The sequence below is a fragment of the Cololabis saira genome, chromosome 4 (assembly GCF_033807715.1).
Source record: "Cololabis saira isolate AMF1-May2022 chromosome 4, fColSai1.1, whole genome shotgun sequence".
NCBI lineage: Eukaryota > Metazoa > Chordata > Actinopteri > Beloniformes > Belonidae > Cololabis > Cololabis saira.
Window position 1 is genome coordinate 31081915 of NC_084590.1, and position 17385 is coordinate 31099299.

At 40.0% G+C, this 17385-nt stretch overlaps 1 protein-coding gene across 2 annotated transcripts; it reads right to left on the reverse strand.

The window, feature by feature from the left end:
- Positions 1-829: 829 nt before the first annotated feature.
- Positions 830-13465, reverse strand: relb (v-rel avian reticuloendotheliosis viral oncogene homolog B). 2 transcript variants are annotated; one of them, XM_061719401.1, is made up of 11 exons: positions 13397-13465; positions 13238-13318; positions 11026-11210; positions 8222-8527; positions 6648-6814; positions 6443-6534; positions 6100-6231; positions 5873-5977; positions 5010-5225; positions 4831-4905; positions 830-2082 (listed from the first exon to the last, which is right to left on the reverse strand). In XM_061719401.1, the coding sequence occupies exons 1-11, from the start codon at positions 13428-13430 to the stop codon at positions 1727-1729; spliced, it is 1749 nt and encodes a 582-aa protein (XP_061575385.1). In that variant the 5' UTR covers positions 13431-13465; the 3' UTR covers positions 830-1726. The 2 variants fall into 2 exon arrangements, with proteins under 2 accessions (XP_061575385.1, XP_061575384.1); XM_061719400.1 differs by having other exon boundaries at positions 831-2082; positions 13238-13321.
- Between the last annotated feature and the right edge of the window lie 3920 nt (positions 13466-17385).

Here is a 17385-nt window from a genome sequence, read left to right on the forward strand (position 1 = left end):
ATTTACACCAGATCAAAGGTCTTGGCAACGGACCTGGTGTGGAGTTTCCCTGCGGATGTGAGACGTGTGTTTGGTTCAGATCAACAGTGACGGGAGCTTTAAGATAACACATTCTCCAAAATATGAGGTAACTGGACATCCAGATGGAAACCTGAGACACTTTAATACTGTAATTACAGTCACCGTTGTCTTTGCAGCCGTCCAGCAGCTGGGACTGCTGGGAACAAGTGGATTTGAATCTACCACATATACAATATACTTGTGATTAACATAAAAAGTCTGAAAAAAAAAAATGGTTTCAGTTTCACTCTGAGACATGAAAGTCAAACGGTTGCAATTAAAACCAGGTTACAATTACAGAACACATGAGTTGCCTAAAAAAAACACTATAGGTTGTATCCAAAAGGTTTGATTTATTGAAAATCTTAGTTAATATTTGCACATCAGAGCTTAGCTCGGAAGTGGAAGACGATACGTTTTAGTATTTTGAAATAAAATGATTTCCCAAGCCCTAAGTTTCCCCAAAAGCAAGCGCCTTTTCAAAACACCAGATGACTCAGCACATTTATGAAAAAAGCTGAAATGGCAGCTTCTCGCCCTAGAGTACTTTTTTTCGTAGTAGTTTTTCGGTTGACGTGATTGATCTCCACGTGTCTGATTCCTGTAAGACGAGGGACCCATTATATCTATAATTTCTTGGACAAGCAAGTCACTCACAATTCTCTTAATGCATATTTAAAGCTCAGATTATAAATGATACACACCACACCCACAAAACAAAAGAAAACACTTCCAAGCGTTTTTGTTTTCACAAGTGACAGAGAAGGTCAGGAATGCACGAGTAGCAGCTGGAGACACATTACATTTGGAATTTCCTACATCCCTTTTTATTAACCCTGCCTGTCTTTCAGTTCCTCGGTGAGTAATGACAAACCAAAAATAGCAAACACGTTTTATTTTTTCCTTCTGACATATTTACAAGACAATAAGGTGGCAGAGTCAGACATGTGACAAGCGTCGGTGGTCATTGGAATTTTAGCACGAGAGTGAAACTGCTGAACTACAGAAACTGGGACAAAGAGGTGTGGCTAGACGGACGAGTGCACCGATTAAATATTAAGAGCAGCAGTCACATTATAGAGCAACAACAGAAAACTATGCTAAGTCTTGATCTGAAACTACAGTTCACACAATGTTTTGTGATAAAAAAAATCTTTTTACGCTTTTTATGCTCCGAAAAACTTCTAGAAGTTGGTATTTTAAACCAAAATGTATGTAAAAGAAACAAAACAGAGCTTTCATGAGAAGTCTGTCCTCAATAAAAATGTACTAAAAGACCTTTTCTAAAGTTCCCAGGTTAAACAGAAAACTATTATTAGCTCCATGCCGACTTTAAAAATTATTTTCCCCGACCAGCGAGTATTAAAATCAATACATGTAGAATTTTTAGGAAATATTTAGGAATGTTAAACTGCTTCTGGTGTCCGAAGCCTCGACCAGCGAGGCTTTGATGCAAAGACATGAGGTTAAAAGGAGGGCAGCAGAGCAGATGAAAGGAAATCACGGATACATTACACAGCGCAAGCAGCAGGAGCAAAACAAGGAGTTGTGCACCATCATAGTCTGGACGTTGTGCACTTCGTTGGTTCCTTGCATATTACAGTCAACAACAATCCGATGTCCACTTGATAAAGCTGGAGCCAGCTGTTCCCACTTTGCCCTGATCTCATAGCTCCTCTTCTATTTTCACCTGCAGCCCGCCGTCCTGTGGTTCCGGCTGAATATTCTGGGACTCATTGACGAGCATGCTGAACTGCATGTCACTAAACTGGGAAAAGTCTGCTGGGTATAAATAGTTCCACACATCCACATTTGTAAAGGCTGCGTTGGCGTCGATCCCCTGGTCAAAACCCCCTTGCATGGCCAAGTTGGGGTCATTGAGTGCGCTTACAATTTCAGGACACTCGAGCAATTCATTAATGATCATTGCCTCGTCGGTGGCACTGTGCCGGTCGTCCGGTGTGAGCCTGTTTTCAGTCTCCAGGGGGAATCGGGAGGCTTGGTCACAAGTAGACACGCTCTCTGAAGGAAAAGAAGAAATTGATCATGTTACAGAGGGAATAAAAGTGTTGGAAATATAAGGAATGTTCAGTTGTAAGGTAGAAAATGTCCCACTGGAATTATGACGATTGATTAATTAAAAGAAAATGTTTTCAATCTTTTTAGGAAAATTTCACTCTTTGGAATATCTGGCTGTTCAGCTAAAGGTTCTTGAGCCATGTTCATGAATGTTTACAGGCCTCCAAAACACAATGTTAACTTTTTCAGTGATTTCAATGACCTGCTGTCTGTCACAAGTCTTAATGCCAACTGTTTAATCATCGTGGGAGACTTTGACATCCATGTTGAAAACCCTCAGGGGATAAAGAACTATGGGATGTGCTAAAAAGTTTTGGTTTGACTCAACGTGTGAAACAGGCAATTTCTTTATTGAGAAAATCAAGAAGATTAGAAAAGCAGTCAGTGCATCAGTCTCAAGTCCAGGAACAGTGCTGAGTCCAATCAAAACTAACGCGAACAAAATTACACAATTTCACTCAATCAACTAGAAAAACCTGGATCAAACTCGATATTTTATCAACAGTTTTTTCAAGAAAGTTTTACCCTTCATGTCATCTGATCTGATTAAAATGGTAAACTCAGCTCTTTCCTCAGGTGTTTTCACCGAGACCTTGCTAATGGGAAAATTACAGATCCATCTCAAAAGGGTCTGTAATCTGGCACAGCACTTGACTGGTCTGAGTCTAACTTGAAGGATAGAGACTACTTTGTGTCAATAGGTAACTTTACATCGGTATCAACAAAAATGACATGTGGGGTTCCCCAAGGTTCTATTCTAGGACCCCTCCTATTAAACATCTACATGCTTCCGTTAACTCAAATAATAAACAAGATACGTTACCATAACTACGTAGATGACACACAACTTTACATTACAAATGTTACCAGAGACAATGATTCCATACAAGTGTTGAGTAGATGGATTTAACAAATCAATCAGTGGATGTGATCATTTTCTTCAGTTAAACACAAACAAAACTGAATAGTTGTTTGTGGACCATAAGAAGAGCGTTTAAGAGTCAGCACACAGCTTCAGTTATTATAGCTACAAACCACAAATCTGGGTGTAGTCATGGACTCAGACCTGAACCTTCAGAAACACATTAAAACGTTTACAATGTTTGCCTTCTATCACCTGAAGAACATCTCCAGGACTAACCTCTCAGCAGGACCTTGAAAAACTCATACATGCGTTCATTTTCAGTCGAATTGATTACTGCAACAGTCTGCCTAAAAGCCAATCAGACAGCTACAGCTAATCCAGAATGCTGCTTCCCGGGTTCTCTTCTGTTAGTTATTAAACCCCTGAAATGTTTAGGATCAAAATACAGACTTCTTATTGTAATATCAACCATCCCGACCTCTCAGGTCCTCTGGTTCAGGTCTACCCTGTACTCCAAGAAACAGAACCAAACATGGAGAAGCAGCATTCAGCTTTTAACTCCAGAGATCTGGAACAAACTTTCAGAAAACTGCAGGAACGCTGAAACCCTCAATTCCTTTAAAATCAAGATTACAAACTAATTTGTTTACAGCTGCATTTGACTGGATTATTTAGAGTAGTACACTGTAACTCTAGTTTAACTTTTCTTTACTCTGTGGTGCAGTGTAATTCATTTAATTTCTATCTCTTTTTTTCCTCTCTACTTTTCATGTTTTCACGATGTAAAGCACCTTGAATTGCCTATTTGCTGAAATGTGCTACATTATTGCCTGAAATAAAAAACAGCCTTACCAACACAACACTCTCCACTTAGAACGTATGAACTTTCTGAAGCTGTTAGATGCTTTCATCACAGATGTGGCAGTTCCTGACTTCTGCATTTACATCACTGTACATTCCAGCAATCTGGTCAGTTTTGTAAAATGTCCAATTATCATTAAGGGAATTTGTTGTTAGCATTATGGATCATTGTGTGATCAATATGGGGGAGGAAAAAGAGCTACATGTAGCTGATCTTCCCTATTCAACAGAATGCAAAGGTTTAATGAGTAAGGTTCCTTATCGACAGATTTTTTCTAAAAAAGATTATTTTTTTCCCCCACTTGTTAAAGCAGACATGAGCACTGGGCTTTTACTTTGGGAATAACAGGTGTTCAAAAAAAAAAGAAAAGAAAAAGACTGGCAGCATAATTGTCACAGCTGACGAAGCCATCGTTTTAAATGTCATCAGATTAATACACAATCACAATTTGTAACCTTTTTAATGTGTCAAATCTTGGCTGTTTTTGATGTTTTTTTGAATAGCTACTTAAGATTGCAGTGAGGTTATTTTTACTGTATTTTACTCCCAAATGAGTATGTGCTGTTCACTGCTTTACAGAACGTCTCTTACTTTCTAACACAAGGAGCCGCCCACATTCCCCATCTCGCCAACATTGCGAGAATGTGGTTGTCTGATTTGAATAAGCTTTACTGAAACCATGAAGCTGACAGCAGCTGGGGATTTCAGGTTTTAGTTTAAAGTGAACAACCCCATCATGGTTAGTTGGTCCGAGAGCAAAAGCATGTCAAGTTCTGACGAAGCACAAAGTTCAGTAAAACGTAGAGAGAACGGTATCATCCTCTGTGACAAACACAGTCACTCAGCTGCCAAGAAACCGAGTCATAGTTGAAATTATTAACAACAATGCTGACAATAGGAAAAAAAAATGGTATGCCCTACTGGTGCCTGAAAAGAGTAAACAGTATGAAATATGAAGCCTCACCTGTCGTATAAGGTTCCTCTGAGAGGCTGACGTCCCTTTTTATTGCACGTCTCTTCCGCTTCACTTCATACGGATCTGAAAGATAAACAGGTCCGATATATTTGGATTAGCAACCTCTGAGACCAGTTTTTCCAGTTTTCTGTGTTTGACAAAACAGTGACAGCTTAGTCTTGACTGACCCCGATTGTTCGGCAGATACGTGAAGGCGATTGGATCGCTCTCCATCTGGTCTGAGATACGACGCAGGACAACGTTGACTTCAACCTCCTCTGTGATGTCTTGGTCCTGGTAGGGAGGGGTCTTAAACACGATGGCGATCTGCCGGTGCACATCCGTCTGGGCAAACTCCCCGTTCGCCTTCCACAACCCTCGCTTGAAGAGGATCTCTATGTCGTCTGTAGATTACAGACAAGAACCCACAAAACTATATTATTCCAGAAAACTGAGCCATTTGTCTAAAACCTAACTTCAATATTTGAATGAACATTTTTTGATGCTTCTAATTTAGCTTGAAGTTGATTTCATCAGCATTAACCATCATTTACTATGCCATTGCACGATCTACAAGTGAAGAGCAAATAAAGACCTCAATGATGGTTGAGAACAAAGCAGCAACACATCTCCAGTACAGCACAGAACTTACAGAGGAGCTAACAGACCAAATTATTACTAATTTAGTGAATAAAGTTGCAGTTGCTTGAATGGAAAGTGTTTCAAAATGTTTAAGTTCAAAAAACACTCTTGTCCACTGTATCTGCGACCGAAAGAATTTCAACTTCACTGAATAACATAGGTGTCCAATTTTTTACATCAATAACAATTTGTTTAATGGATAACTAAAGTCCAAGAGATCAGAGAGAAACAGTCACATCATAAACTCTCACTCTGTTTGTTCTGCTATTAAAATTGTTCATGAGTTGGATTTATGGTTCAGTGGAAAAAGAGCTTGTTCCTTGCACTCTGCTCTTTTAAATGTATTTATTGGCCACCCATCTGTTTATTTTGCCCACACACAAAAACTCTTCTGAAAGTTTCTATTAACCTTTCTGGACTTTGTCACACAACATGTAGATCTCCGTCTTGCCCGTGCAGGACCCTCTGTAAAAGTTCAAATTGCAGATCTTCAGCTCTGACGTAGTTGTGGCCTCTTAAAAACATAAATTAAAAAAATAGACAGCAAAGTGTGAGAATTAGGAAGTCGTTTTTTTCGTTGGTGCAAGTGGTTTTGTTGTGGCTGAAATCATGAGAGTGTGTTTGGAAATATCTTACTTTTGTCATAAATGGGTTTGGAGATGATTGGGGCGAGAGAATTTTTCCTGCCGTCCTCCCACTCCAGCTCACACTGAAAACACAGACGCACTGCGTTCATGTCCATGTCTTCAATGCCCTTTGAGTGACCAGCTGAGAGACGGGAAACACAACGTAAGGCACGGCGTCTGCTTTGTACTGTCATAACTGTCATAAATGTAAAGAGCGTGGAAAGAAGAGCCAGAGTGTGTGTGTGTGTGTGTGTGTGTGTGTGTGTGTGTGTGTGTGTGTGTGTGTGTGTGTGTGTGTGTGTGTGTGTGTGTGTGTGTGTGTGTGTGTGTGTGTGTGTGTGTTTCCAGCTCACTTTGAAAGGGGTCAATATTTAGGCTTCGCCTCTTCTGAAGTGAAATGTCCAGCTCTTTCCTCCTCACACACTGGATGCCAAGATTGGCAAAACTGCAGGATGAAATCAGACATGAAAAAAAAAGATCTTTGAGTGAACATTCTGACGTCTGAAAACTACAAAAAAATATCTGGTACGACTTGTGTAACTGACGATATAAGTGCACCTGTGACGTCTGCTGGTGTGAGGATTGAATGACACTTTGCAGATTCCCGAACCAACTTGACAGTCTTTTCCCACAAGGCAGTGGGGGTGAGGCCTGTGTGGGAAGTCTTTGGTCACCAAGGAAACAGTGACTGTGGTCCTCTTTAAGTGGTCAATAGGACCCTGAATCTGTAAGAGAAGAGAGTATAAGAAAAAAATTAATGAGCAAGAGCAAGAACTGCTGTGTTTAGGTTGCCTGTCCATCAAGGGCCACACGTGTACAAACATCCACGCAGACTCACACTCATTCTTGTGACTAGTTTAGAATCAGCAGCTAGACCTATATGCATGTTTTTGGACTGTGAGAGGACGCTGGAATACCTGAGGAAAACCCAGGCAAGCACATGAAGGACATGCAGAACCACACAGAAAAACCTGAAATGGTTTGTGAAGCAAGATCTTTTAGCGGTGGGGCAACAGTGCTAACGACCAAACCACTGCTATACATGCACAAAAAAGAAGGAACTATTATTTTCTCTCTAAAGAAAAGTACACTCACCCACCACTTTATTAGTTGCACACAGTAATGGAGGTCAGTGACTGATCAGAAGTTACCATTAGAGGCTCTTAACGTTGTTTGTCCAAGCAGCAAAAACCTTCTTTATTCATCATCATGCATTTGCAAAAACCATTACAACTGAGAAACTTTACAGCAACCTTTGTTTGAGATGGGATGAAGTGGTTGAAGGGTATAACATTTACTGATTCATTCTCTGTAATCACTTAATCTCTGCGGCTTCAATCCAAACCTGCTGATCAAGGCTGTTTTTCTGTCTCATGCATATGAGTGATAGCCCTCAGTAGAATGAAACATCCACTTTTGTAATTCTAATGGTACCGTCTCTTTTCTTTCTTCTATCAAAATTGATGGAACGTTGTGTTTCTGTGAAAGGAATCAGTTTATGGAACAATCTGAATAAAGAAAACAAAGAATCCAAATCAAACATTACATTCAAAAGAACAATTAAAGCCTGTATGTTAAGTAAATATAATGAAATATGTTAGTTAAGTTTGATTGACATACCCATACATGGCGGTAATTTTATTTTATTTTAGTTTTTTATTCACTTAGTTGTTTTTTTTTTTTTTTTATATTTAATTTATGTTATTTGTGAAGTTATTTCTTGGAAAAAGGGGCAAATCAGATAAGATTCTTCTTCTTTCTGCTCCCTTTTCATTCACAATTTAAGAACATTTGTATTTGTATTGAATTGTTTTTTTTTTTATGAAATAAAGAATAAATGAATGAAAAAAAACTATTGTGACTGAGTCTATAGGACTTGAGGATAAGTTTGAAAGAGTTTGTTAGTATTCAGGCAGGTAATTAACTTCCTGTGTCTAACCACAGCCACATTGGGATTTGTGGGGACTTTCTAATTAACACTAACAACCCACGTCCCCCCGACTCCACCCTTTATGCATCTGCCTCCACAGGGGTACACATCAACCACAACCAACTGCGGTTACAAGCTCCCTAACTGTCTCGGAGAGCCTGTAAACCCCCTCCAGTGTCCAAAACCCAAACCAAACACCCACCTCTACTGTGGGCTGAGTCTTGTTGCTGTCAGTGCTGGAGGCTCCCAGGATGCTTCCAGCCGAGCGCCCTTCACACTCGTACCGAAACCTCATGCCTCTGTCTTTGGGCTCCTCCAACACCTTCAGTGTGGGCATCTCCAGGATTTGCTCCAGTTTTTCGGTGTCGTAGTTCTGCGACGGGCTTTTGGATGGCAGTGAATAAGAAGAAACTCGACATCGACCAGGAGAGGAGACTACCCGGGAGGGGTGAGTCGATGCCATTTCCTTTGAACTTCCCCCTGCGTGTTGCTGAGGGAGGAAGTTTGGCTGTGGGATGAAAAAAATGTTTTTTCTTAAAAACAAGTTTTAACATTATTTGAACCCCTGCCCAGAGAAAAGATTAAAAAAAGCCCCCTACCCACTGAACAAAAATCCAATAAGCCCATAAACATTCACACACTTTCCATACTGTCTGTAAATGTTATTAGGCAGGGGTAGCAGTATGATCAAACAACGAGTCAGCAAAAGTAACGAGAGAAAAATGCCTTATGACTTATGTAGCAGATTTCTTTTTTTTATCCCCAATTCTGTTCAGAAAACCTCTTGATCCACAGATGTGCTTTGTGCATCTTTGCATAAGTTACTTTGCACATGTTAGATGTTAGCATTTTCAGATATAAACAGATCATTTTCATACTTCAATGACATAAACAAATCATCAGAGAAAATAAACTGAGCCAAATTAGCTTTCTGGTCATGTAAGAGAGAACCAGATGTTTGTCAGGTACTGTGTCAAGCAACAGTGTTGTGAACCAGCAGCAAATCTGACTGACATGTGCTTTCTATCACTGCACAGTGTTAACCATGTGCTCTCTGACTCCTCCTCCAGCATTTGATGTCTTATTTTCCGTTACACCACAGACCACCGAGTCTTTCCGTTTGCGCTCACGCTTAGTTCAGAAAGACAGAGAGACCCAATAAAAGCAGAAGAGAAATATATTCAACCTAAACCTGATTTCTAAAGTTACGCACCAGATTGGCCCCAAGAGAAAGAAGGAACTATTTTTTTGGCATAATTTTAACTCTATGTAAAAGTAACGATCCAACGTGAGATTAATGATCAAACCTGAAGGAAGCAAAGAGTCAAAGAAGCCGAGTCCTTGTCAGCCAGGGCCCTGTTCATCAGCGTGGGAAGCTGAAAGCGTCGCTAGCAGGCATCTCTGTGATGGCCCTGCATTAGATCATCTTTCACAATCTCCCACTTAGCCACAGATGTCTGTTGTCAGGAGTGTCTGAGTTCCCGAGAACAAGTAGGCCTGGGAGGACCTGTTCACCATAAAACACTAAACCCAAACAAAGGCCTGGCGGAGCGAGTCAGCGGACAAGAAACAGGAAGTCGGCTCTGCCTGACACGGATGCACCAATAGCAGAAGCGACATGGGGCGGAAAAATGCGACTTTTCACCTCTGGTTGGTCTGGCTACAAAACAGAAGAGACGGCAAACTGGAAGCAGGAGTCAGATTACATTTCTTCCAAGACGCCCTCCTCCCTGCCTCCTCTCACAGAAACGCATGCTGTGGAGGTGTGTCACAATAATTCTGAACTTTACAACAAGCTGTATTTACCCACAAACTTCAGCAACAAAACCCAAATACAGATCACCTGTTATACATTTACTTTATGGTGCCTTTCATTATAACCTGTGTGAGCAGGCCAGGCCATTGCGCCAGTCTTATCAGATTACAACATCCCTGATCTCCCTGCTGCCTGTAAACCACGTGGTTTCTGCTAAAGAGTCTGACCTACCCGGCTGCCTAACTGCTGCTCTGTGCAAAACACCCCACCATCAGCAAGCTGCACATGCACACAGCAGTTGATTCCTCCAGCTTTTCATGCTTTTAAAAAGCAAACTCTTCAGGAAACATGCAGTCACCCATGAGGAAATGTGATAGGAACAGCATCTGCTGAGTTTCATTCTCGCTCGATAGCAGCACAATGTGAGCACTAAAAGCAGTACTTAAAAGTCTCTATAATGTCAGTTATTGTGGGAAACAAGGTGACATTTTCAAATCACATTAGGTTTGCTAATTTTGCCTAAGGGATAGATCAAAGTCAAGTTAAAGCTCAATTACCAAGCTTCTCACATTCATGTAGATATTGGAATAAGACATCTCTGCTTATGCTTTAACAATTGGGACCTACAAATATAATAGCTCAGCTCTGAATGTGTGTTCAGTTTAACTTAAATAAAGTATAGATATATAGATAAATATCTTACAGATTCCAAGGGCTAAGATTGGCTTAATATATAAATATTTCTACAGGGGGTAAATGTGCATTATTTGTAGGCTTCAAAATAATTTTTGCAACCCACTCCTGTTTACCACCAACTATAAGATTTTGCTGAAATATGACGCATCAATGGAGACTAGTGGGTATGAGTTGCCAACACTACCATGAAGTAGACAAAAATATGTTCCATATGTTAAACAGAGTAGAAGTTTAAGATAAAGCAACAGTAAAACAGAAATCAATGACAAATCAGTGTTTTCAATAACTAATGTTACTGAATACACCAAACTAGAATTGACTATCTAATTAAGTGAGATTTAGTATTTGTTTTTTTCAAAATGACCCTTCACTGACTGATCAGACGCTTTTTGAGCAAAACACACACCTGAAATGAACTCTGCTCTCCTAGTCTGTCTTTTTCTGGGCAACACGGAAAACCACAACGTGAGGTGCAAACCAGACAAGATCAGAGCAAAACCAACAACACAAAGCACAACACTTACACAGTAATAACACAACCAAAACATCCCCACCTTGCATGCTGTGCCTCTCGGCACCAGTACAGGCTTGGAGGTGGAAGAGGAGTTCTGCCAGAGGGAAGGCTGGTCCTCGCTGAAGGAGCGCTGGCAGCCCAGGTGCTCAGGGGGAGCGGGCGGTTCGGGGAGAACCACTCGGCCTTCTGGCGGACGGTATTCATTGATAATGTCTTCAATAAGGTCTACATTAGGAGGGGAAAAAATTCATATAACATATGTGTTTATTATGATGAGAGACGAATACTAGTTCTAAAAGTGAACTGAAACAAATGGTTGAAAGTGGTTGAAAGCTGATCTATTTTTAGTTCACTGCTTAATCCAAAATCACAAAATCCTATAAATGCTCCTTTTAGTTGGAGTAATGAAGCTGCAACTGGCAGAAGTATAAAATAAATAAATAAATAAATAAATAAAGGCAAATTATGGTATACACAACTGTAGTTTACAAGTTTCTTAATATTATAATAGATCGTTACCAGAACAGTTGCAAAATTTGTTCAGATTGGAGGATGAAGACAACAGACTTAAACATGAGTTCAAACATACTTTTGCAAGGCTAAACATAAAACAAAGGTGTATTTCTGTTACAGGTGTAACATTATGGCATGGACAAAGCAAGGAACTGAGAGGTTGCACAAGTTTGTATCAACTTAAGAAAATGTTTAAAAAGGAGAAGATAAGTGCCTACAAAAAAGAAGAAGGGGAAAGAGAAAAATAATAGATAGAGTGGTATTTTTTGTTTGTTTTCATGTTATAAATATGTGATAGATAGATTGGTGTTCAGTAAGTCAACGTAACTGTATTAACGGAGAGGGGCAGGTATCATAAGTTTTCTTCTTGCTGCTCCTTTTCTTTCATGGTGATAATGTGTACTTTATGAAATTTTGTACAACATTATTGAGAATATATACCATGAATGGAATAAATGAAATGAAATGAAATGAAATGAAATATTTCATTCAGTTAATTTCAGGCTTCTGCAGACGTACATTACTGCATGTACATGTTTAAACAATAAGGTAAAGAATTAACACAGTATGTCCTCCGTTTCCAGCTCAAGCTGAGCCTCTTAAGTCACTTCCACAATAGGTTCAACTGGATTGCTATGGTACTTGAGAGCTGTCATGAATGTCACTTGTCAGAAACTGGTTTCCTGCAGCCATGATGTGCAAACATAAACAAACCAGCTCAGAAAGATGCCTAATGCAATTAACAAGGGGGTTATGGTTTAAACCGGTATCTTTATTAGAAGTTAGTTTTTCGGGTTTTTTTTTTTTTTGCAATTATGAGATGGCTTTCTTAGTACCGATTTACATTTAACTTCTCCTCATGCTTCTGAACTGCTGTTGCAACCATTGAGGAATGTGATTACGCATTACCAACAATCAGTACTCGAGTTGTAAAAAAAAAATCAGGGGGGATGGTGGATTTTATAATATGGGGACAGATAATTTGTGCTGATTACAAATAATATAATATATTACAAATAATAGCACTGACCAAAACACCTGCAAAATACTGCAGGAATGACATAGCAGCAGTTAAATGCAGCCTTCTGTAAGCTTTAAATATCCACTGGGCTTACATCAAATACATCAAAACACAACAATAAAAAACAGTTTTCTGAACTTATCAATATGATTCTGTCCTTCACAGGATAAGTAAAATGGATCACTGCAAAAATTCAAAATCTTAACAAGAATATTTGTCTTATTTCTAGTTAAAATGTCTCATTTTAGTAATGAGACATTACTACTTTTTTCAAGTGAAAATTTACTTGAAACAGGTGAAAATTGTCAAATAAGTTATTTTTCTGGTGATGACTCTAAATGTTGAAATAGCAGTAAAACCACATTCATTGATGAAATGACATAAGGGATGGAAAGGGGGGATGGCAGTTTTACAGGGGGGATGATTTTGACCGTTTTTATTTCAGGGGGGATGCCATCCCCCCTCATCCCCCCTCAACTCCAGTACTGCCAACAATAATGAAACACATAGAGCAAAACTACTCACTGGACCTCAGCGCCATCTTAATAATTATGACACAATCTCAAAACAAGGAAGCGGCCGCAGCATCGCTTATTATTCTGGTGATCCATGATGGTTCAGCTCGGGACAAACTTTGCAATGACGCTATGCGTCTAGAAATTTATGACCCTTTTACAGTATCTTTATGAGAGTTAAAACGGCACCAAATCAAACTCACCAAACTCGTCCTGGGGGACGGGAAAGTGTACCTGAGCCGCGGACAGGAGGGTGTTTATCCCGGGACTGGGTGTTGGCTCCTCTGCTGTGACAGAACCACATACTTCAGGGTGATGTCATCTTCAACACACGCACACTTAAAAGAGAAGAAAAAACCTACCAGGGGCCCCGGTAAAGATCTCCATGTCTTTCATCGCATGTAAATGACTTCTTAAAACCTTTTAAAGTCGCTGAATCGTCGCAGTAACCGGTTTCCTCCACTTGTTATTGCTCTCAGATGAAGCTGCAGCTCCGGAGCGGCTCTGGCTCTCTAACCCGACGAGCTGTCACGCCGTTTTCAAGCCATGTGTACAATGATAGCCGTCGTGAAGTTTGCCTCACTTTAGTTTCCTCTAAAGCTCTGATTGGCCGCCTAGAAAGTGGAAATCCCCCGAGTGTCACGTCAGCTCTGGTGGAAACTCCCACGGGGCTCCAGCTCTTCTGCTGCAGGTACGAGCCTTCTGAGGTTATTATTATGTAATATTCACACACCCCTCGGGGGGGTGTCTCGGACCAAAAAAGGTGATATCTTTTTTTTTTCCAATACGTAATCTGAGTGCAGGCCTCGTTGCTTTTTAGTTTTTAGACTTTCGCTTTATCGCATGCACATAGGGTTGCCAACCGTCCCTGGAAAAACGGAATCGTCCCGTATTGAGCTGAAAAGGGACGCACTTTGTCCCGTATTACTGGGAGACATGGGTGCAGATCCCGGGGGGGACGGGGGGGACATGTCCCCCCCAATTTCTGAAAAACATGAATTGAAATGAAAAGGGAAAAAAATACCCTAAATTATTAAAAATTGAACAAATGTATTTTCAGACTTAAAGGTTGAATATGTAGAATATTTATTAAAAATATATTTCTAAAAAAATAATACATCCACGGTGCGTTTTGAGGTGTACAGAATGAAAGTATTGCTACTCCATACATTTTTTTTTTAGTCTGAATTAATATTTTTAACATTTTTGACGGGCTCGACAATTACTTTTTGTCAACGTTCTGTTTACATTCGTACCTGCCCGTAGCCAACATGTGGCTCACTTCTCCGCTGTTTTCCTGCCTCCTCCCGGTCGTATGCGTCTGTTTTCAACGAAGCCTTTTCAATAATCAATTGGTTGATCAGAGACGGGCTGTGCAGTATTTTTTGGCGAGCCATTACCAATTTATGGCATGGTATGAGTTGCATATTGGCAAAAAATTTAAAATTAAAATCACGTTGGTGTCCCCCCCCAATCCTGACATCGGGTCTGCACCCCTGCTGGGAGAGTCAAAGAATAGTCATAAAATGCCAATGGAAAATGGCATTGAGCTAACTCATAGAGTCTCAGAGAATCAATTACAGTGCAATATGTTGTAACAACGCACCTCCCAATAATCTATCATATCTACCTCATTCTGCTGCACCTCTCACTTTTTAAAAATTGTACATTTGTTATTAAGAGCTGTCATTACCATGTCTACCCCAGTAGGCTACTGCTGCACCTTTCACTTTTTAAATTGTATTGTATATATGTTAATAAGTGCCACATAATAGTTTATTTACTGTACATTTGTTATTTACTGTTGCTACTTTTAAATCTGGGTACAGTGAGCGGAATAAAGTCAAATTCCTTGTCGGGCAATGTTCAAACTTGGCCAATAAAGCTGATTCTGATTCTGAGCTGTTGAGTTCATAACTTATTTTTTTCTGTTTTACTAACTGTAGCTTACAGTCGTGGCCTTTGATGCACAAATATCCTTACACGTTTTCTACAGACTTTCTGTTTTTACTTTTGTTATAGAGAGTGGCAACCAAGGTGCATTCTGGGACGCGGCGGCCATGCTGGAGGCACAGGTGTGCTTGTAACTAGGTGTTACAAAAGTGCAGTTAAGCTATATAAACTAATATTCAGACGTTATACTTTACTGTCATATACATAAATGTCATTTATAGGTCATGCTAGTGAGTGGCCACTACAATGTTTCCTGTATAGAATGATACACAATGAAGTGCTGTCTCTGTCGTTGTGACATTTTCAAGACTACCATATATATATATATATATATATATATATATATATATATATATATATATATATATATATATATATAAAAACAGTAAAGTGTTACTTTAGTATTACTGCTGCTTTTACAGTTTTATGACAAATGAACTAATGTGTAATGTATGTTCATTTGTCTCCTCTTAGGAGAGCTGATTGAGAGGATTGCTCTGGACCGAGCACAAAAAATGTGCACTATTACAGAATGGATGTCCTGCTTTCTTTCTATTGTTTTATATTCATGTATACCATTTTAAGTTAGGCAGGACAGGTTTCTGTTTAAGAAAGATACTTATTTTATTCAGTTAATTTTGTTATTTTGTATTAAAGTGAATTGCTGGATAATAATTTGTTTTCCATTGGCATTCAAAAATATGCATCTAATTCAATTCAGGTTCGAGTCAGTTAAAAAATCGTTTCACTCACAAAAAAGGGGCTAAAAAAATTCACCACGCCAGGAAGGGTGAAAGCTGCCGATGAGGTGTGCCTTATTTATTTTACAGGGAGTTGGCAACCCATACATGCACAATAATTTGCAAATAATAAAATGAGCCTTCACGTCCCCTCGCGCATACATTAGATGACAAAGGCAAGCTTTTGTCCCGGTGGCATTAGCCCATTATCCAACCTCTCCAGGGCGAAAGAAAGGTTTCCTCGTGAGGAGGGCAGTGGTGAATCCTCACCAATACCAACTCTGCACGTGTAGTAAGTAACACCCCTGCAGTGTCATTCAGAATGGAGTTATATTACATGCAGCAGCGACACCTGCTGGTCACTTGGAGAAAATGCCATTTAGAGGAAGTTGAGGCGTTTAGTGGAAGCAGTGACTCAGCCAAATTTGTAGCCTGATAGACATACACATCAAGAAATATCTACCTGCAAAGCAAATTTAAACTTCCTAAACATGCTACCACAAAGAGACACACAGCAGATTAAACACTCCCACATCCAGAGATAAATCATCATGGGGGCAGTTTCAGGTTTCATAAATTGCTGCAACAGTGTGGTTCATGAAATCCTTTTTTGAGATGCAGATTGTAAATTATTTTGTCATTATACATTTCAAAACTTTAAAGGGATTGTGACATGAAAAACAATTTTTTCTTGATTTTTTGTGTTTTGTTGGGTGTCTTGACATCAATTACACCCAAAAAACAACGAACTTTTAACATTCAGTGTATTGTGTGCTTTCTGGGATTTTCCGCATAACTGTGCAAAAACGGCGCATGTGGTTTGGTGGCGGGCCGTGACGTCAGGGCCCGCTAAATCACCGCCCCCTCCACCCAGCTCCCTGCCTCCTCTCCAGCGCACCATAAAGGCTGATTTATGGTTCCGCGTTACACCGACGCAGAACCTACGGCGTAGGGTTACGCTGCGACGCGCACCATACGCTGAACCCTACGGCGTACGCTCTGCGTCGATTTAACGCGGAACCATAAATGAGGCTTAACACGGAGCTGTTTAGAGCGTCTTTTGTTCTAATCACCGGAGGAAAACTGCTAAGAAGACCCGCGGCCACTGACTGGACTTAAGATAAGGGGACAGTGCTGCTTGCATGCCTTTATTTTTATGATTGTTTGCTGTGGTTCTCCCTGCTGCTCTTCCGTGCATGCTTCGCCTGTCGCTCCGACGCCGCTGTGAGCGTATGGTTGGGCTGGAGGAGGTTTGGAGGAGGAGCGGAGCAATGATTGACAGGAAAGGGGGGAAAGGAAGCATTTTTCACGGCGCAAAAAAACACTGTAATAAAAAGCCAGGAAAAGAGTACTAAGAGTGAAGTTTTTCTTGTTACACTCTTTTAGACACATTTGAGGGATGTTGGCCAAGACTTTTAATAGTGTTAAAAGCATGTTAAAAATGATGTCACAATACCTTTAAAATGTGCTCTGTCACACACAAGTCCCCATAGTAGGATTTGCTTCTCCATTAATGGGCATAAACCGACGTGTTTACATTTCTGATGTAAATGTGAACGAAAGAATCAGGCACATGTATTTGTAGGGGATTATTTAATCACCCACACACTTGGATTTATCTTAAATATGGGTAAATGCGACTTTTGTGGCCTCCCCGC

What these genes read in the sequence shown, in the direction of transcription:
- relb (XM_061719400.1), bottom strand. Translation starts at nt 13,430, where the DNA reads ATGAAAGACATGGAGATCTTTACCGGGGCCCCTG. An exon ending in GATCTTTACCGGGGCCCCTG is followed by an intron (nt 13,322 to 13,396) that starts GTAGGTTTTTTC and finishes GTTCTGTCACAG; the next exon opens with CAGAGGAGCCAACACCCAGT. An exon ending in CACACCAGCAGACGTCACAG is followed by an intron (nt 6,535 to 6,647) that starts GTGCACTTATAT and finishes TTCATCCTGCAG; the next exon opens with TTTTGCCAATCTTGGCATCC.